The sequence below is a fragment of the Sorex araneus genome, chromosome 4 (assembly GCF_027595985.1).
Source record: "Sorex araneus isolate mSorAra2 chromosome 4, mSorAra2.pri, whole genome shotgun sequence".
NCBI lineage: Eukaryota > Metazoa > Chordata > Mammalia > Eulipotyphla > Soricidae > Sorex > Sorex araneus.
In genome coordinates this window covers 198,822,752-198,843,130 of record NC_073305.1, presented here as the reverse complement: position 1 = coordinate 198,843,130, position 20,379 = coordinate 198,822,752, and the positions used below count along the sequence as shown (strand labels likewise).

At 58.5% G+C, this 20,379-nt stretch overlaps 1 protein-coding gene across 1 annotated transcript in view; it reads left to right on the top strand.

Moving 5' to 3' along the window:
- The first annotated feature begins 1,101 nt into the window (after positions 1-1,101).
- LOC129404283 (general transcription factor II-I repeat domain-containing protein 2-like) overlaps positions 1,102-20,379 on the top strand; it is a 54,595-nt gene continuing 35,317 nt past the window's right edge. Inside the window, exons 1-2 of the mRNA XM_055136224.1 lie at positions 1,102-1,308; positions 14,687-14,790. Of these exons, the coding sequence (XP_054992199.1) occupies positions 14,692-14,790 (99 nt within the window). The 5' untranslated portion in view covers positions 1,102-1,308; positions 14,687-14,691. The remainder of the gene's footprint in view (positions 1,309-14,686; positions 14,791-20,379) is intronic.

The window sequence follows — 20,379 nt, the reverse complement described above, 5'->3', positions numbered from 1 at the left end:
AGGTGTTGGAGAACAAGACCTCCGCCCTCGGGCAGGGCAGCGGTCTCCAACTCACCTGGCTTGCACGCCTACCGCTAAGATTTGTGGGTAGGGAAAAGTATGTGTATGTAGAATCTCACACACATATTCTACTGGTACATCTACAAAGACGTAGTTATTTTGAGGGGTCTGGGTCACACCAGCTGTGCTAAGGGACCACTCCTGGCAGGATTTAGGGGCCCAGCCTGTGCAAGGCCAGCACCTACCCACCAAGCTATCTCTCCAGCCCCTGGAAACGTTTTTAAATGAGATAGATTTAAAAGCTAAAAAAAAAAAAACTTTATAAACAGTCGCATTCTCCTCTAAACCAGATACTGATTTAAAAATAGCAGGAGTACAACTGAAATTCAGACGGACAGCGCTTGCCTTGCATGCATGGGGTGCCGAGTTCCATCCAGAAAAAAACAAAAAACGAAAGAGAGAGGGGGGAGAGGCTCTGCAGCAGTGGTACAGCGGGTAGGGGTCCAGTAAGGGGCCCCCCAGCCGACGAGAGTGAAGTCCGCCGGGCTGGAGCGATAGCACAGCGGGTTGGGCGTATGCCTTGCACGCGGCCGACCCGGGTTCGATTCCCAGCATCTCATATGGTCCCCTGAGCACTGCCAGGAGTAATTCCTGAGTGCATGAGCGAGCCACATCGCTGGGTGTGACCCAAAAAGCAAAAAAAAAAAAAAGTGAAGTCCGAGCATCGAGGCGTGTAGACCCCACACACAAAAATACAACCTGCACCTGCAGTTAACTGGTAGACCGTCCCCACCAGCCCGTCCCGTGGCCTCTATTTAAAAAGTACAAAGGTCCCTCGGTCAGCTGGAGAAAGAGCGGGGGGTGTGGGTGGGTCTGCGCTGGCCTTGCACGCGGCCGCCCGGGTTCGATCCCGCACCCCGGGGGGTCCCCGCGCGCCCCCCCCGAGTCCCGCCAGGAGCAGCCCCCGAGGGCCGCCGGGGCGACCCCCCGAAGGAGCCCCCGCCGCAGCGCCGGGCCGCGAGCCCCGCGTGCGGCCCCGCTTGGGGGCGGCGCTCGGCCGCGCGGACACGCGCCCGCCCCTCCGCGCGGGCTGCAGGCGCGGCGCGGCCCCCCGAGCGCGGCCGGAAACGCGGGCTCCCACTTGGGGCGCTGCGGGCGCCCGCACCGACGCCGCCTCCAGGAAGCCAAAAAAAAGAGAGAAACGGAAAAGCGAAAAGGGAGAGCGCGGCGAGGGGAGGAGAGCGGGAGCAGCCGCGCCCGCCCACCCGCCCGCCCGGCGTCCCGCGGCCGGCCCCGAGGGGCGCGCAGGTGGGTACCGCGCCCCGCCGACCCCCGGAGCCGCGGGCGGGGCGGGGCGGGCGCGGCGGCGGGCGGCGCCCCGCGGCTCCCCCGGAGCGGGGCCCGGGGTGGGGGTGGGGCGGCGGGCCGGGCGGCGGGGGCCGCGGCCGCACGCGCCGGGCCGGGCCGGGCCGGGCCCCGCTCCGGATTGGCTGAGCGCCGGCCGGGGGCGGGGCCGCGGGGGCCTCGGCTCTCGCGCGGCGCGCGGACGCGGCTGATTGGCTAGCGCGGGGGGGCGGGCCTCCCGGTTGCCCGGTGACCGCTCCCGGGGCGCCGTCCGCAGCGCGACCCTCCCGTCGGGGTTCGCGCGCCTGCTGGTGCGGTGCTGGGCGCGGGGGAGGGGCAGGGACGCGGCGGGGCCGCCGCTGGGGGCTGTCCTGGCTCTGCGTTAGCGTCGGCGGAGAACAGAGCCCCCCAGGGCCGGGCTCTCTGCCGCCCAAGCCCGAGCTTTGTTCAGGGAGCGCCGTAGAAACCTGGGGTTAGGGGCCGGGGACCTCGGCTCCTGGCGGCGCTCCCGGGACTGCGGAGGGACCGTGCAAGGAGGCCCGGCCTGCTGCACCGTCGACGCCCCGGCCCATGCAGTTCACTTCTTTTTTTTTTTTTGCTTTTCGGGTCACACCCGGCGATGCACAGGGGATACTCCTGGCTCTGCACTCAGGAATTACTCCTGGCGGTGCTCAGGGGACCATATGGGATGCTGGGAATCGAACCTGGGTCGGCCACGTGCAAGGCAAACGCCCTCCCCGCTGTGCTATTGCTCTGGCCCCAGTTCGCCTTTTTGGGTTTGGTTGGGTTTGGGGACCACACCCGGCGATGCTTCAGAGCTCGCGGGGAATCGAACCCTCCCGCAAGGCAAGCGTCCACCTCACTGTTCCGTGGCTGCTTGTGGCTCCCCCAGCCCCGAAGTACTGCGTGTTAATTGAGATGATGTTTGCGGGAAGGGCTGGAGCACGTGCTTTGCACGCGGGCGCCGCAGGTTCCAGGCCACAGCGCCTGGTCCTTCAAACACCAAGCATGAGCACCCCCCCAAGCGAACTATGTACTTGCTACTTTTTACTTTACTCACGGAGCCGGGCACCCATTGCCAGTGTCTTTAGAGGGCTGTCAACACCCCCCATCACCCCGTCACCCCCCAAGGCAGATTTCCTTATCCGTTCCCCTTCTCCCGGCCCCCAGCCCTTGCTTGGCTGTGACTGAAGGTGCCTTGAGGCTTCCTCTCCTGGCGGTTTCCTGGAGGGAGAATTAGCCTGCCAGGAGCCTAGTGCACGGGCTTCTTTCTTTCCTTTTGATGGCTGAGAGATACGCCAGGGCCAGGTTGCGCCACCTCTTTCTCACGTGCTGGTGGGTATGGTGGCTGTCCCCGCCTGTCTCTTGTGAGCACTGCACACGGGTTTCTGCTCTGGGATATTTACCAAAGGCCAAGTACTGTCGTTGGAGGCAAAAAAAAAAAAAAGAAAAGAAAAAGGTTTTTGTTTCATGTTGGTGGGCTGGAGTGATAGCACAGCAGGTAGGGCATTCGCCTTTCACGCGGCTGACCCGTGTTCGATTCCTCCGCCGGTCTCAGAGACCCCGGCAAGCTACCGAGAGTATCGAGCCCGCACGGCAGAGCCTGGCAAGCTACCTGTGGCGTATTGAATGTGCCAAAAACAGTAACAAGTCACAATCGAGAGACGTTACTGGTGCCCGCTCGAACAAATCGATGGGCAACGGGATGACAGTGGCAGTGACAGCTTCATGTTGGTGGACCGAGGTCAAAGGGTGCCTGGAGGTCAGCGTGGAAGTTGGCAGGTGGACTGTTGGCTCAGGCCCTCTCCCCAGTGGGAGAGGAAGTTAGGCGGGTGGCGCCGGGGCCGGGTGTTGGTTCTCCCCGCTGGCTCTGACCCCTTCTTCTGTTGGTGCTCTCAGGTCTGGGGGCCTCACCCTGCCGTGCTCCAGGCTTCCTTGCTCCTGGGGCAGTGCTCAGGGATCACTCCCGCCCGTGCTGGGGATTCAGACCTTGTCAGGAGCGTCCAGGGTAGACTCCCGGGCCCCTGAGCTGCCCCTGTGGCCCCCGTGCCCCTTCTTTGAGTGTGCGGACAAGGACGGAACTCTTGGGAGTTTTGCTCGTGGGCCTCCGCGCGCCTCCCTCCGACGGGTGACCCCATGCACCCTCCCCGGCCCTCCTCAAGGGTGCTGGCCGTGTGTTTTCCCTTTGTCGTCTCCCGTTTTGCCATGTCCGGCAGGCTCTCCAGAGCTGCTGCACTTGGGCTCTCTGCCCCGCTGCCTTCCCCCGCCCTTGCCACGGCAGCAGCACAGCTCCCACAGAGCGGGCCCCGGGCACCTTTCTGCTGAGCAGCCGACGGGCTGGGCACGTGGGTCTCTCCATTTCCTTCGCTCTGGGCCTGGGTTGAGCTGCAGAAAGAGAGAAAAACCAGGGGCCGGAGCGATAGCACAGCGGGTAGGGCATTTGCCTTGCACACGGCCGACCCGGGTTCAATCCCAGCATCCCATATGGTCCCCCAAGCACTGCCAGGGGTAATTCCTGAGTGCAGAGCCAGGAGTGACCCCTGAGCATCGCTGGGTGTGACCCAAAAAGAAAAAAAAAAGAGAGAGAGAAAAACCTGTTTAACATCAAGACTGAAAATTAACCTTTGGAGGGGCTGGAGCGACAGCACAGCGGGTAGGGCGTTTGCCTTGCACTCGGCAGACCCGGGTTCAATTCCCAGCATCCCGTATGGTCCCCAGAGCACCGCCAGGGGTGATTCCTGAGTGCAGAGCCAGGAGTGACCTCTGTGCATCACCAGGTGTGACCCAAAAAGAAAAAAAAAATTAACCTTTGTAGTCAATGGAAACCCTGGACGCTTTTTTAAAAATAATAATCATAAATACAATAAGTTCAGGGTCGGAGTGATAGTCCAGCAGGTAGGGGCCCTTGCCTTGCACGTGGGCAGCCTGGGTTCGATCTCCAGCAACCCCCATGTGTTCCTCCCAAGCCCCCAGGGTGTGATCCCTGAGCACAGAGCCAGGAGTAAGCCCTGAGTACCACCAGGTATGGCCCAAGTAAGAAAAGAAACCAAGCCACAGAACTTAAGGCACTGTGGTTCATCCCCCGCCCCAAAGAGGTCCTCTGAGCACTGCCAAGAGTGATCCCTGAGCACTGAGCCAGGAGTCAGCCCCCAGCATTATGAGCATGGCCCAAAACACACCCCAGCCCAATTTTTCTGTTTTAAAATAAACTTCTTTGAGGGCCGGAGCACTGGGACAGCAGGTAGGGCACTTGCCTTGCATGTGGTCAACCTGGGCTCAGTCCTCAGCATCCGGTCGGGTCCCCTGAGCACCACAAGGAGTAATTCCTGAGTGCAGAGGCAGGAGTGACCCCTGAGCATCGCTGGGTGTGGCCCCCAAACCAAGAAAAATAAATAAAATTTCTTTATGATTCATTAACTGTTGGTGCTTGATTCGTACCCCTAGTTTATGTGAGCCCGTAGGAAGCCCCAAGCACAGACACCTCTGGGGCAGCAACTTTGCATTTTAAAACAGGATTCAGGGGGCTGGAGTGTTAGTAACAGCAGGGAGGGCGTTTGCCTTGCACGTGGCCGACCCAGGTTCGATTCCCAGCATTCCATATGGTCCCCGATGCACCGCCAGGGGTGATTCCTGAGTGCAGAGCCAGGAGTCAGCCCTGAGCATCGCCGGGTGTGACCCAAAAAGCAAAAAAATATACATAAATAAAACAGGATTCAGTGGCCACCGGGCGTGCCGGGTGTCTGCTGCCTTGTCGGGGCTCTCGCCCCTCTTAATAGCTGGTGGGAAAAGCTTCTAAGGAGGTTTCATTATTTTGGGTGTTCTGTTAATGTCTGGTATGGTTTTTTTTGGAGGGGTCACACCCAGCGATGCTGAGGGGTTACTCCTGGCTTTGCACTCAGGAATTACTCCTGGCAGTGCTTGGGGGACCATATGGGATCCCGGGGATCGAACCTGGGTCGGCCACATGCAAGGCAAACGCCCTACCCGCTGTGCTATCGCACTGGCCCCGTCTGGTATGTTTTACTCCTTTATCTTTCAGTTTCTGGGCCAACCCCCGGCTGTGCTCAGGGCTAACTCCCGGCTCCGGGCTCAGGGATGACTCCTGGGGGTGCTCAGGGGGCCTAGAATGGTCAGCCCTGGGTGCAAGGCAAGCGTCGTACCCCCTGCATTATCTCTCTGACCTCAGCTGGTATTTTTGCTTTGCTTTGGGTTGTTTGGTTTTATTTGGGGGCCACACATGGTAGGACTCTGAGCGCAGGGATCACTATTGGCAGGCTCAGGGAAGCACACGGGGGTGCGGGCGATGGAACCCAGGTTGGCGGCATGTACAGCAGGCACCCGGTGCTGTAGTGTCACTGCAGCCCCATTCTGGTATGTTTTAAATCATAATTGCAAAACACAAGTTACCTTCCCCTGGTGATTATTCAATAAAAGATACGATCATCATCATCATTATCATCATCATCATCATCATCATCATCATCATCATCATCCCATTGATAGTTGATTTTTTCGAGCGGTCTCAGTAACGTCTCCATCGTCCTAGCCCTGAGATTTTAGAAGCCTCTCTTTACTCGTCCTTCCCAACAGTGCCACACTGGAGGCTCTTTCAGGGTCAGAGGAATGAGACCCAGCATTGTTACTGGTTTTGGCATATGAATACGCCACAGGGAGCTTGTCAGGCTCTCCCATGTGGGCAGGAAACTCTCGGTAGCTTGCCAGGTTCTCGGAGAGGGAGAACTAGGCTATAAGATGTCGCTTCCGGGAGCTTGGTTTTATAGTCTCTGGATGTTGGCCATTGATGGGATGGGGGGAGGGGAGCAGTTTCTGGGTGTGACTGCCTAGCTACTGGAAAATGGGGGATCTGGGCAGAAGAGGCCCAGTCCCGATCTGAGCAGGCTTGGAGGTCTCAGCCCCGGGTCCCGCAACCTGGGTTACTCTGCCAGTTCCTTCATGTGTGAGGCTCGTCCAAACGTGTGGAGAGGGGCCTTGAGCATGGCTGTGGCTGGGTTCCGGAGGTCTTCGGCTGCCGGGCTCTGTTCGGGGCGGGGAGGGAAACCCAACCCACCCCCTCCGAGGCAACCCGGTGAAGACAGCCAGGCGTGGGGGCAAGAGACTCTGATGCAAACGAAGTATCAATTTTGATATTTTTGCAGGGTGTGTGTATGAGTGTGTGGAGGACACAGACACACCTAGAGATGCTCAGAGCTGACTCCTGGCTCTGCCCTTAGGAGTAACTTCCGTTGGTGCTCAGGGGAACCGTAGGGGATGCCAGGGATCAAGCCTGGGTCAGCCACCAGCAAGGCAAGCGCCTTACCCGCCGTACTAGCTCTTCAGCCCTCATTTTGATTTCTTTGGTGGGCCGCACCCAGTGGTTCTCAGGGCTGACTCTTGGCTCTGCACTCAGGGATCACTCCTGGCAGACTCAGGGGACCACAGGGGGTGCAGCGGATCAAACCCGGGTCGGCTGAGTGCAAGGCAAGAACCCTTCTCGCTGTTCTGCCTTTCTGGCCTTTGTAATCATTTTGAAATACTCAGTTTTTTGGTGTTCTTTTTGGGTCACACCCAGCGATGCACAGGGGTTACTCCTGGCTGTACACTCAGGAATTACTCCTGGCGGTGCTCAGGAGACCATATGGGATGCTGGGATTTGAACCCGAGTCGGCCGCGTGCAAGGCAAACGCCCTCCCCGCCCTGCTATCACTCCAGCCCCTGAAACACTCACTTTTAAGATTTTGTTTTGTTTCGTTTGAGGGCCACACCCAACCATGCTCAATGCTCAGGAATTACTCGAATTACTGCTCTGGGGACCATATGGGATGTCGAGGATTAAACCCAGGTCAGCTGCGTGCAAGGCTAATGCCCGCCCCTCTGTACTGTCTCGCTTGCCCATTTATTTTTTTCGTTTGTGTCACACCCAGCGATGCTCAGGGGTTACTCCTGGGCGGTGCTCAGAAGACCATATGGGATGCTGGGAATCGAACCCGTGTCAGCCACATGCAAAGCAAACGCCTTACCTGCTGTGCTATAGCTCCAGCCCCTCTTGTCCTAACTTTTAAGTTTTTTACTGGTAATAGAATTTATGCCAACTCTTTTTGTTTGTTTGTTTTGTTTTTACTCTTCATTCTGCCTGATATATATATATATATATATATATATATATATATATATATATATTTTTTTTTTTTTTTAAGATGGTTTTCCGGCCACCCTCCCAGACCTCAGGCTGTAATTGACACGGAGCTCCCTTCCCCCTGGCTGGCAGATGGGCCATGTCATGCTTTCGAGTTTCTGCGCCAGGCTTTGCCGGAAGGTTCTCAGGGAAGAGTTGGGCCCAGTACCAGATCCAGTGGCGAGGCCCGTGACGTTGACTGTGAGAGTGTGGCCATGAGCTGATAGACTTCGGCTCCTTGCTTCACCTCACAAACGGGGGCGCAGGTAGGCACACAAGCACAAGTGTGCTCCAGGCTTGGGTGGGAGGGCTCAGGCTGGGCTCACTCCTCGCTCTGCACTCAGAGGCCACTCCTGGTGGGGGCTCAGGGGTCATGGCGGGCCGGGGTTCAGGGATCCAGCCCTGGTGGGCTGTGGGCAAGGCAAACACCCTCCCCATGGTGCTATCTCCCGCCTTGGCAGGGCTGTCTTCTTCTTTTTTTTTTTCTTTTTGGGTCACACCTGGCGATGCACAGGGGTTACTTCTGGCTCTGCACTCAGGAATTACCCCTGGCGGTGCTCGGGGTAAACCATATGGGATGCTGGGAATCAAACCTGGTGGGCTGAGTGCAAAGCAACCGCCCTACCCTCTCCGGCCCCAGAGCTGTGTTCTTAAAGGGACCCTGCTGCATTATCTGAGAGCACGGGCTATTGGCCTGTACTTGGTTTATTTTGGGTGTTGGGGTCTCAAGGGCTGCTCATAGAGAGTTGCTGAGTTGCTGAGGGCCACTGCCTGCTGGCCCTTTGAGGTTTCCCCCTGCCGTATGGGGGGGGGGGTGCGGATCTGCAGTAATAGTATAGAGGATAAGGCCCTTGCCTTGCTTGGGGCTGGGCTGGGTTGAACCCCCAGTAGCCCATAAGGTCCTGAGCACCCCTAGGAGTGACCCTCGACTGCCCAGCTGAGAGTAACTCCCGAGCACTGCCAGGCGTGGCTCAGACACAGTCAGGAGGACAAGTGTGACTTCTACCAGGTGCTGGTTTCCATTCCTGACCCCTTCCCCCCACAAAGAAAAAAGAAAAAAAGAAAAAGTGATGTTATCTCCCTAAGATGAGCAGCTCAGCCGTGGAAAGGATGAACTGCAGGAGTTTCCCCCAGGCCTCGCGGGTTCTATTTCCACGACAGTTCTGCAGCCGGGAAGTTCAGAGACAGATCAGTTATTGCCAGGGGTTGGGGAGCTTCCAGATTGCCTGTTGAGGGGCACAGAGGAATCCAGGGGTGGCGGGAAGGACGGTGTTGACCTTGATCTAGGGGGACTGCAGGACTGTCAGGCCTTACGGGACAGCAGGGAGGCCTCTGGCCTGCACGCAGCTGACCCGGGTTCGATCCCTGGCATCCCATAGGGTCCTCCGAGTGATTCTTGAGTCCAGAGGCAGGAGTAACCCCTGAATATCACCGGGTGTGGCCCCCAAACAAAACAAAAGAGGGGCTGGAGCGATAGCACAGCGGGGAGGGCATTTGCCTTGCACGTGGCCGACCTGGGTTCGAATCCCAGCATCCCATATGGTCCCCTGAGCACCGCCAGGAGTAATTCCTGAGTGCAGAGCCAGGAGTAACCCCTGTGCATCGCCGGGTGTGACCCAAAAAGCAAAAAAAAAACAAAAACAGAAAAGAGCCTATGGAGTTGCACAGTGGGAAGGGTGAGTAGCTACTAGATTTAATAACCAAGTGCTTATTCCGCTTTGTTTGGGGGCCACACCCGGTGGTGTTCAGGGGTTACTCTTGGCTCTGTGCTCAGGGAGTCTGGTGGGCTCGGGCGACACCACATGCGGTGCTGGGGATCAAGCCCCCGGTCGGCAGTGTGCAAGGCAAGTGCCCTGCCTGCTACACTAGCGCTCTGGCCCCTAAAAGGATATTTTTTCGTGGGGCTGGAGCAATAGCACAGCGGGGAGGGCATTTGCCCTGCATGCAGTTGACCCGGACTCGATTCCCAGCATCCCATATGGTCCCCCGAGCACCACCAGGAGTAATTCCTGAGTGTATGAGCCAGGAGTGACCCCTGTACATCGCTAGGTGTGACCTGAAAAGCAAAAGCAAAAGAAGAATATTTTTTCGGGGGGTGGTGGTGGTGGCACAGCCGGCAGTGCTCAGGGCTTGCTCCTGGCTCTGCACTCAGGGATCACTCCTGGCAGGCTCAGGGGAACCATATGGGGTGCTGGGGATTGAACCCAAGTCGTCTGCGTGCAATGAGGGACTGGAGAGAGAACGTAGGGTTAAGGCACTTGCATATGGGCAACCGGTCTGATTCCAGACACCTCTCACGGTCCCCGAGCGCAGAGTAGCTCCCAAGCTCTGCTCCTCCTCAAGCCTCCTCCAAATAAGTAAAATTTTTTAAAAAAATGTAAATAATAGGATATAGGGGTGCAGAGATAGCTCAGTGGGCTGGAGTGTGAGTTTTGCATGCAGGAGGCCCGGGTTCGGTCCCCAGCACCATGTAGTCCCCCAAGTACTGCCAGGGGTGATCCCCCAAGTTCATGACCACTGTCACTGTCATCCCATTGCTCATCAATTTGCTTGAGCGGGCACCAGTAACGTCTCCATGGTGCGACTTGTTTGTCACTGTTTTTGGCATGTTGAATACGCCACGGGGAGCTTGCCAGGCTCTGCCGTGCGGGCGGGATACTCTCAGTAGCTTGCCGGGCTCTCCGAGGGGCGGAGGAATCAGGTGTCAAAACCAACAAATGCTTATAATGAAGCTTTATTCAAAGGAAACTGTGGGGCGAGAGTCCAGCGGGGTGGACACTCGCCATGCACGTGGCCGACCAGTATTCCATCCCCGGCACCCCATAGGGTTGCCCAAGCACCGCCAGGAGTGATTCCTGAGCACAGAGCCAGGAGTCAGCCCTGAGCATCCCCGGGTGTGGCCCCTCAACACACTACCTAACAAAGAAGGAAACTCTGTGATCATCTTGACCGGCTTCCTCCGCTGGCTCCGTAAAAGGAGCAGCCCTAAGGGCGCCACCCGCGGGGCTGCGTGGCCGTCCCCGGGCTCGCAGGCTGCGTCCTCGGCACTGCGCGGGAGATGGAACCCGGGACTCTGCGTGCGGGGCCGGCGCTGCAGCCCTCCGAGCCGCTCGCAGCCTCCCGGGCTGGCCCAGGGCCCCGGGGTGCGCCTGTCTTTGCAGGTCACACAACCTGCACAGGTGCGAACCCTCGATCGGCCCGCGCCCGAGCGCGGTTCATGGTGCCCCCAGCAGGGGGCGCGCGCCCAGGGTCTGGGCGTCCCAGTCCTTAGCTGCCCTGCCCTGCCCCCTCGCTGGGCTTGTACTGAGAGAATTGGATGAATTGGATGGTTGGGGACGCTCAGGGTGCAGCTTTTGCCTGCCGCACCCGCGTCTTACTCCTCCAGTCTCCTGCTCCCGCTTCCACAGTTGTTTTTTGGGGTAGGGGGCCACACCCAGCAGAGCTCAGGGGCTGTGCTCCGGAGTGACCCATGGTGGTGTTGGGGGCCCATCTTCCATCTTCCATGCCAGGGGTTCAGACCAGGTCGGCGGGATACAAGTTAATCACCTTATCCCCTGTACTATCTCTCTGGCCTCACATTTGAGTTTGGTTTTTTTTTGGGGGGGCGGGGGGAAACAGAGTCATTTGGGGCCACACCTGGCAGTTCTCAGGGATCACTCCTGGCGGGGCTTGGGGGACCCCAGGGGGTGCCGAGGATTCAACTCGGCTCAACTGAGTGTGAGGCAAATGCCCTCTCTGCTGTCCTATCGCTCTGGTCCCTTAGTTTTATCTCAGTCACTGTATCTCTGTCATCCTGTTGATCATCGATTTGCTTGAGCGAGCGCCAGTAACATCTCCATTCGTCCTAGCCCTGAGATTTTAGCAGCCTCTCTTTACTCGTTCTTCCCAGCGCTGCCTCATTGGAGGCTCTTTCAGAGTAAGGGGAATGAGACCCATCATTGTTACTGTATTGGGCATATCCAATATGCCATGGAGAGCTTGCCAGGCTCGAACAAGCAGGCAGTATACTCTCGGTACCTTGTCAGGTTCTCCAAGAGGGAGAACTAGGCTATAAGAGGTCAAGTGGCCGGCAAAGGCAAATGCGGCTGCGCACTTCCAGGAGCTTTGTTTTATAGTCTCTGGATCTTAGCCGTTGATGGGATTACACAGCACCAGAGGCAGTTTGTGGGTCTCACTGCCTAGCTACTGGAAAATGGGGGATCTGGGTGGAGGAGGCCCAGTCCCGATCCGAGCAGGCTTGGAGATCTCAACCCCAGGTCCCGCACACCTGGGTTATTCTGCCAGTTCCTTCATGCGTGAGGCTCGTGGAGGGCCTTGAGCATGGCTTTGGCTGGGTTCCGGAAATCTTCAGCTGCTGTGGCTCTGCTCGGGGCAGGGAGGGAAACTCAACCCGCCCTCCTCCGAGGGGCCCCAGGGAAGACAGCCAGGTGCAGGGGCAAGAGACTCTTTTTTTTTTTTATCTCAATAAAGCTATTAAAAATCAAATGGAGGGGGGCTGGAGCAATAGCACAGCAGGTAGGGTTCGACCTGGGTTTGATTCCCAGCATCCCATATGGTCCCCTGAGCACCGCCAGGAGTAATTCCTGAGTGCAGAGCCAGGAGTAACCCCTGTGCATCGTCAGGTGTGACCCAAAAAGAAAAATAAAGGGAGGGGTTGCCAGGAGCAGCAGTGCAGTGGGCAGGGAGGCACTTGCTTTGCAGACGGCCCCTCACACACCTGCAGTTCACCCACCGAGGTGGTTCCGAGGCCGAGGAGGCAGTGAAGGCTTGGAGCACGGGCCCAGCGGGTCCCGGGCTCTGAGTGGTGGCCGCGGCCCTGTCCAGTCGCTGCATGGGGAACCCCCAAAATAGGGCTGCTCAGTTGCGCAGTGCTGAGTTGGCCCACAGGGTTTGTTGCCATGGGTCACGGCCGGTTTTAGGACAGTGTCGCCCGCCCCGGGGAGCCACCGTGCCCTCCGACGGCCGCGGGCCTGGCCGGCACGGCCTCCCAGCTGTGGGCAGGCGCGCGCCCCGAGAGCACTCTTGGTTTCTGAGTGAGGAGCCGCAAAGGGCGAGTGGAGCCTGCCCGGCCCCGTCTGACTCGAGGTCTCCTTCTTGGGGACCAGGTGGCCGGGGCAGAGCCGCCCGCCTTGTGCGTGTGAGGCCACGAGTTTGATCCCTCGTGCCACCCACATGTGGGATCTCTGGCCCCGCCAGCCACACAGCGTGCGGGCGTGTGTGTGTGTGTGTGTGTGTGTGTGTGTCCACGAACCACACGGTGTGCGGCCTCCAGCACAGAGCCGGACGTGTGTGTGTGTGTGTGTGTGTGTGTGTGTGTCCATGAACCACACGGTGTGCGGCCTCCAGCACAAAGCCGTGTGTGTGTGTGTGTGTGTGTGTGTGTGTGTGTGTGTGTGTCCACGAACCACAAGGTGTGTGGCCTCCAGCACAGAGCTGGGCGTGTATGTGTGTGTGTGTGTGTGTGTCCACGAACCACACAGTGTGTTGCCTCCAGCACAGTGCCGGGCGTGTGTGTGTGTGTGTGTGTGTGTGTGTGTATGTATGTGTGTGTGTGCATGCACATGCATGCGTGTGCGCACGCATGCACTCCTGCCATCATCACAGCACCAAGACATGGGGGAGAAGAATCAGACAAAAACCACCTTCCCCCTCCCCCACCCCAGGAGGCACTTGGAGGTCCTGAAGCCGGTCAGTGATCTGGGAGACCCACTGTTGTGGTCGGGGGCCGCAGCCGGTGCTTCGAGGGGACCACCTACCTATGGTGCCGGTTGATTAGCCGGCCGGCCACGTGCTCGGAAAGTGCCCTGAGCTCTGTACTGTCCCCTTGGGCTCACCTTATTTTGTTTCACTTTTTTTTTTTTGGCCTCACCGGGCCGTGCTCAGGACGGAGTCCCGGCTCTGCTCAGGGCTCTCTCTTGGCGAGCTCGGGGGCCACAGGGGATGCCAGGGGCCAGACCTGCTCAGCTGTGTGTGAGGCAACTGCCCCCCCCACCCCCCGGTCATCCCTCCAGCTCGCTGCCTCTTTGAGAAATAAGTGGACACTTCAGGGGAGGGGGCGGGGGCAGCCAGGGTCACGCCCAGCAGTGCCGGGGATTGGACTCAGGGCCGTGGGCATGTGGCGTGAGTTCCACCCCTCCTCCCCTCCCTTCCTCTCTTCTTCCTTCCCTCCTTCTCTCCCTTCTCCCCCCTCCCTTTCTCTCTTGGTTTCTCCCTCCCTCTTTTTCTTTCTCTCACTTTTGTTTAGGCGACAGCACATCGGGTAGGGTAGGGCGTTTGCCTTATACATGACAGACCCGGTTTCGATTCCTCCATCCCTCTCAGAGAGCCCGGCAAGCTACCGAGAGTACCCCGCCTGCATGGCAGAGCCTGGCAAGCTCCCTGTGGTGTGTTCGATATGCCAAAAACAGTAACAACAAGTCTCACAATGGAGACGTTACTGGCGCCCGCTCGAGCAGATCGGTAAGAATCGGGATGACAGTGATACAGTGATTTATTTGCCACCCCCAGGGGTTACTCCTGGCTCTGCACTCAGGGATCACTCCTGGTGGTGCTCAGAGGACCATATGGGAAGCCAGGGATCGAACCTGGGTTGGCTTCGTGCAAGGCAAACGCCCTCCCCGCTGTGCCATCCCCCCGGCCCCCTGATCTGCAGAGTTCTTTTTTTTTTTTCTTTTTTGGCTTTTTGGGTCACACCTGGCGATGCTCAGGGCTGACTCCTGGCTCTGCACTCAGGAATCATCCCTGGCAGTGCTCGGGGGACCATATGGGATGCTGGGAATCGAACCCGGGTCAGCCGAGTGCAAGGCAAACGCCCTCCCCGCTGTGCCACTCCCCGGCCCCCTGGTCTGCAGAGCTCTAATCAACCCGCTGGACCTGCCCCAAGCCTCCTCCCCAGGGCCCGTCCTGGCCGGAGCATCCCCGGGACGGAGGGATTGCGTTCACTCTCCAGGTCGCTGACTGGTCTTGCGGGAGTTAACTCGGGAACAGCCATCAGGATGCAGGAAGAGGCTGCTCTGCCCCCCCAGGCCTTGCCCTCCCGTCTTCTAGGGTGCGGCCCCTGGCACGGCTGGCCGTGGAGACCGTGTGCGCATGCGCCTGGCCCACGGCAGGGCCCCGCGGCCTCGGGGCCGGCGCGCACCGTCCGCTCACTCTCGCCGCTTCTCTGTCCAGGCATCATGGCCCAGGTCGCAATGTCCACCCTCCCCGTGGAGAAGGAGGAGCCGTCGGAGAGCAGGATGGTGGTGACCTTCCTCATGTCCGCCCTGGAGTCCATGGTGAGGCTTCCGGTTCCGAGGGCCCTGCGTAGTGTAGCGTCCCCCGCCTCTGCCACGCGTGCGTCCCCCGCGGGGGGCGAGCCCGTGCAGGGCCCCCGCAGAGGCCTGAGGCCCGGGCCTGGCTCCGAGGGCTGCAGCGCGGGCTTGGTGTGCACAGAGCTGACCTCCGAGCACTGAGCCGGGAGTAGCCCTGAGCACCCCAGGTGTCACCCCCAAACCAAACCAACATACAGATAAATGCTTATACTTTTTATTTTTATTTTTTTATTTTTTGCTTTTTGGGTCACACCCGGCGATGCTCAGGGGTCACTCCTGGCTCTGCACTCAGGAATTACCCCTGGCCCTGCTCGGGGGACCATATGGGATGCTGGGAATTGAACCCGGGTCGGCTGCGTGCAAGGCAAACACCCTACCCGCTGTGCTATCGCTCCAGCCCCAAAATGCTTGTACTTATAAACAGAAACATAGAATGTGTAAGTAGCACTGTTACTGTAGCACTGTCGTCCCATTGTTCATCAATTTGCTCGAGCGGGCACCAGTAACGTCTCCGTTGTATGAGACTTGTTGTTACTGTTTTTGGCATATCGAATACGCCACGGGCAGCTTGCCAGGCTCTGCCGTGCGGGCGGGATACTCTCAGTATGCAAATTTATTTATATATACAAATATACACATAGGTAGGTTGGCTTGACATTTGTTTTTGTTCATGGACCACACCTGGTGATGCTCAGGACTGACTCCTGGCTCTGTGCTCAGGGATCACTCCTGGCAGGGCTCAGAGGACTACATAGGATGCCAGGGATCAAACCTGGGTCAGCCGTGTGTAAGCAAGTGGCCTTCCCACTCTCCAGCCCCAGGTTTGATATTTAATGTGTGTGTGTCATGAATCCGTACCTGAAGATCTAATGATGGAACCTCTGATGTCTTACCTGTTTTGCTTAAATTCAGAGATCCAGGGTGAGGCCCACGGGGCTGAGCTGTGTTTCGTACGCAGGGACCTTGGCCTGAATCCCCGTCCTCCAAATGGTCCCCTGAGCACTGCCAGGAGGGAGCCCTGAGCCTGCATGTTACCTGCTGTGGTCCCAAACCAAGAAGAAACCGTCCTTAATAGCTTTGGTTTTGGGGGGTTGGGAACCATGCCCAGTGGTGCCAGGGCTGACTCCTGGCTCTGTGCACGCAGGTCACTCCTGGCGGGGCTCAGGTGACCATCTGGAATGCAGGGAATCAAACCCGGGTCTGCCACAAGTAAGGCAGGTGCCCGTCCCGCTGTCCTGTCTCTCTGGCCCCACACTCAGTAATATTTAAAATGCCAGTCATCTTCCTCAGACCAAGGAGAATAGACGAGGTCACCGGTCACTCAGAGAGGGGGCCGGAGCGTAGTGCAGCAGGGAGGGAGTGTGCTTTGCACTGGCCTGCCGGGGTTTGATTCCCGGCATCCCGTACAGTTCCCTGAGCCTGTTGGGAGAGATTCCTGCATGTTGAGCCGGCGGTCAGCCCTGAAAACCACCAGGTGTGCCCACCCCTCAAAAAAAGGGACACATCAGGGATGGAGCAATAGCACAGCGGGGAGGGCGTTTGCCTAGCACTCGGCCGACCCGGGTTTGATTCCCAGCATCCCATATGGTCCCCTGAGCACTGCCAGGAATAATTCCTGAGTGCAGAGCCAGGAGTGACCCCTGAGCATCACCAGGTGTGACCCAAAAAGAAAAAATGAGAAAGGGTCGTATCTCAGAAGGACATTATAGTGACCGGTGTCACTTTCAGATGGGTCTGAAGAACGGTGACACGTTTATACACACTTCATGGGTACTCAGAGAGATTGATTTTCCTGCAGGCTATGGGTAGTGCCACACGCAGCACACATACACACGTGGAGGGGAGGGGCAGGGGTGTGGCTTGGCGGGAGTCCGTGTCCTTGCAGGGGGTTGGTCCAAGGATCTCCCAGCACACGCTCAGGAGACCGTGCAGTGTCGGGGATGGAATCTGGGCCCCCTGGGCTGGAGCGATAGGACAGGGGAGGGTGTGTGCCTTGCACACAGATGACCGGGGTTCAATCCCCAACATCCCATAAGGTCCCCTGAGCCCTACCGGGAGTGATTCCTGCGTGCAGAGCCTGGAGGAACCCCTGAGCATCACCGGGTTGTGGCCCTAAAACAAAAAAAAGAAAGAAAATTTAAATGATTTTGTCTTAGGTCAGAGTTTCTACCCGTTCCGGGATGGCCTGGAACATAGTTTCGCCCTTTACACTGTGTCTCTGCAAATGGTGCTCTCAGTCCTGGCGAATAGGGTGTCAGAAGATCAGTCAATCTGGAAGCGTTGGCGGTGCGCTGGGCCCTTCCCGTCAAACAGTCAAGGCGTGATTTTGGTTTTGGCGTCAGCCTAGGACAGAGCACCTGTTTATTCATGCAGGAACCACGTTCTAGGCGGGGAAGGGAACCCGGGATGGTGGGGCACGTGCCCAGACTACAGGGGGCCGAGTCTGGTCCCTGGCACCCGGCGCCCCCCCAGAGAGCCCTGCAGCCCCCAGACCCCCAGGCACTAGGGTGACGCCTACTTACAAAGGAAAAATCAAGGTTCTTCCGGTTTATAAATGCTCAGAAAAAAAAGCCAGATGCCAGCCTGTGTATAGTAATAAAATTCCAATTTTGTTGGTTAAAATATGTGGGGGGGGGGCTGGAGCGATAGCACAGCGGGTAGGGCATTTGCCTTGCACTCATCTGAGCCGGGTTTGATTCCCAGCATCCCGTAGGGTCCCCTGAGCACTGCCAGGAGTAATTCCTGAGTGCAGAGCCAGGAGTAACCCCTGAGCATCGCCAGGTGTGACCCAAAAAGCAAAAAAAAAAAAAAAAATCACGGGTGTGGTTCGGAGAGATGGCGCAGCAGGGCGGTGCTCGCCTGGCACAGGGCCGGCCCATGGTCGATCCTCCACGTCCCTTAGGGAGCCCCAGGCCCGCCAGGAGTCAGCCCTGAGCACCCCTGGGTGTGGCCCCAAAACAAAACAGAAACGATCCATGTGCGTGTGCCTGTTTCCCGTGTGAAGCATTGGTGCGGGCGCCCAGGTGCTGGCCCTTCATCCTGGGCACCATGCCTGGCCCCCGGAGCACTGCCAGGGGTGAACCTTGAGCACAGAGCCTAGAGGAAGCCCTGAGCAATGCTGGGTGTGGCCCAACCCCCGACCCACCCAAAAAAATCAACTAATATCATGTAAATAGTGTAGGGGCTGGAGAGATAGTACAGCGGGTAGGGCGTTTGCCTTGCACGCGGCCGACCCGGGTTCGATTCCCAGCATCCCATATGGTCCCCTGAGCACTGCCAGGGGTAATTCCTGAGTGCAGAGCCAGGAGTAAGTCCTGTGCATCGCCAGGTGTGACCCAAAAAGCAAAATAAATAAATAAGTAAATAAGTAAATAAATAAATAGTGTTGATTCCAGGCATTATGTATGTGGTGATTCCCCCGCTTTGGTTATTTATTGTGTGTTTGTGTGGTACCAAGGCCGGAGCCCGGGGGCGAGACAGGCACTCTGCCGGTCAGCCACATCCTCAATTCTGGTTTTTTGGGGATAATTTTGGGGGGTTGGAGGGTTTTTCGGTTTTGATTTTTGGGGGTAGTGTGGGAGGGAGAAACCCAAGTAGGGGCTGCTGCAATAAGTCAGAATGTTGGAGGGGCTCAGGGGAGACAGGACAGGGGCCGGAGCGATAGCACAGCGGGTAGGGCGTTTGCCTTGCACAGGGCCAACCTGGGTTCGAATCCCAGCATCCCATATGGTCCCCCGAGCACTGCCAGGGGTGATTCCTGAGTGCAGAGCCAGGAGTAAGCCCTGTGCATCACCGGGTGTGACCCAAAAAGAAAAAAAAAGCAGAAGAAGAGACAGTACAATGGATCTCATCCAGCACACAGAGCCAGGAGTCAGTCCTGACCGTAGCCCCCAGAACAGAGCAAACATATTTTTGCCCGGGCCCGAGAGTGGAAGCCCCCTGCTATGGCTCTGGGCCTGGATGTGGCTGAGGCCGTGGCAAGGGTTTGAATCTGGCACTGCAGGTGTGGCGCCTTCCCCAAAGCCATATCTTCCTGTAGGTTTCATGCTGAAGATATCGATTTAATAATTAGGAGGGGGGTTCTATGGGTTGGGTTTTTTGTTGTTCTTTTTTTTTTTACTTTTTTGGGGTCACACCCAGCAATGCTCAGGGGTTACTCCTGGCTCTGTGCTCACCCCCTGGCGGTGCTCGTGGGGCCATATGGGATGCCGGGGATTGAACCTAGGTTGGCCGTGTGCAAGGCAAACACCCTACCCGCTGTGCTATCACTCCGGCCCGGGTTTTCTTTCTTTCTTTTTTTTTTTTTTGGTGGGGGGCCACACCTGGCTCTGTGCTCAGGGATGACTCCTGGTGGGGCTCTGTGACCATCCATGGTGCCGGGAACCAACCCAGGTCACCCACATGCAAAGCAAGTGTCCTGCCACTTACATTGCTCCAGCTCCTCTTCCTCCCTCCTTCCCTCACTCCCTCCTTGTCTCCCTCTCCCTCCCTCTCTTCCTTCCTCCTTCTCTCTCCCTTTCTCTCTCTCTCTCCCTCTCCCTCTCCACCTCTCTCTCTCTCTCTCTCTCTCTCTCTCTCTCTCTCTTTTGGTTTTGGGGTTTTTTGGGGGGGGCTGTTTGCGCCTGGCAGTGCTTCAGGGGTCACTCCTGTGTCTGCACTCAGGAATCAGTTCTCGTGGTTCAGGGGCCATATGTAGGGTGCTGGGGACCGAGCATTCTAGGTGAGTGCCCCCTTAACCCCCGGCCCCTCCTGTCCCTCTGGATCCTCTTGTCGTCATCCTTACTTCCCACTGTTCTGTTGGGGGTCTGCCCCGGCACTGCTCAGGGCTCTCTCCCAGCAGGCCCTGGTCCCCTGTGTGGCCTCAGGGCGGGGCCAGCGCCCTGCCCTCCGGCCCTTTGCCCCAGCCCCCCCCCCACTGTTACTGTTTCCAGGGGTTGGGGTGGGGGGAGGAAGGGGGTCGCACGCTTGCCAGGGGCGCTTCTGGCTGTGCAGCTCGCACACTCGGCCGGCGCTTGCTGTGGACCAACACTGGCCCTGCCCAGCTGCGGGGCTGCAGGCCACGCCCCCCCGCCTGCCCCCGTCGCTCTGCGGGGGCCCTACCGGGTGCGTGTGGGTGGGCCGGGGGCGGGGATGGAACTCAGCGCCTGCCTCACCTGCCTCGCTCCCCGCTCCTGGGGGGGGGGGGGGGGGAGGGACCCTGACCAGTGGTGCTCGGACGCTGGGCCCGCTGCAGCCCTTCGAGGCATCTCCCCAGCCCCGTGGTCTTATTTCTGGGGGGGTCACACCCAGTGGCGGCCAGGATCTGCTCCCAACCCTGCACGTAGGGGTCCCTCCTGGTGCTTGCTGGGGGACCTCGGGGAGTCGGGAGGGAACCTGGGCCTCCCAGGGCTGGAGTGTCGGACAGCGGGGGCGGGGAGGGTGCTGGCCTCGCACTCCGGGCCGACCCAGGCTCGGTTCTTGGCTCCCCGAGCCCTGCCAGGAGCGAGTCCCCAGGTTCAGGGTCAGGAGGAGCCCCTCAGCGTCTCCCAGCGTGGCCCCCAGGTCAGAAGGAAG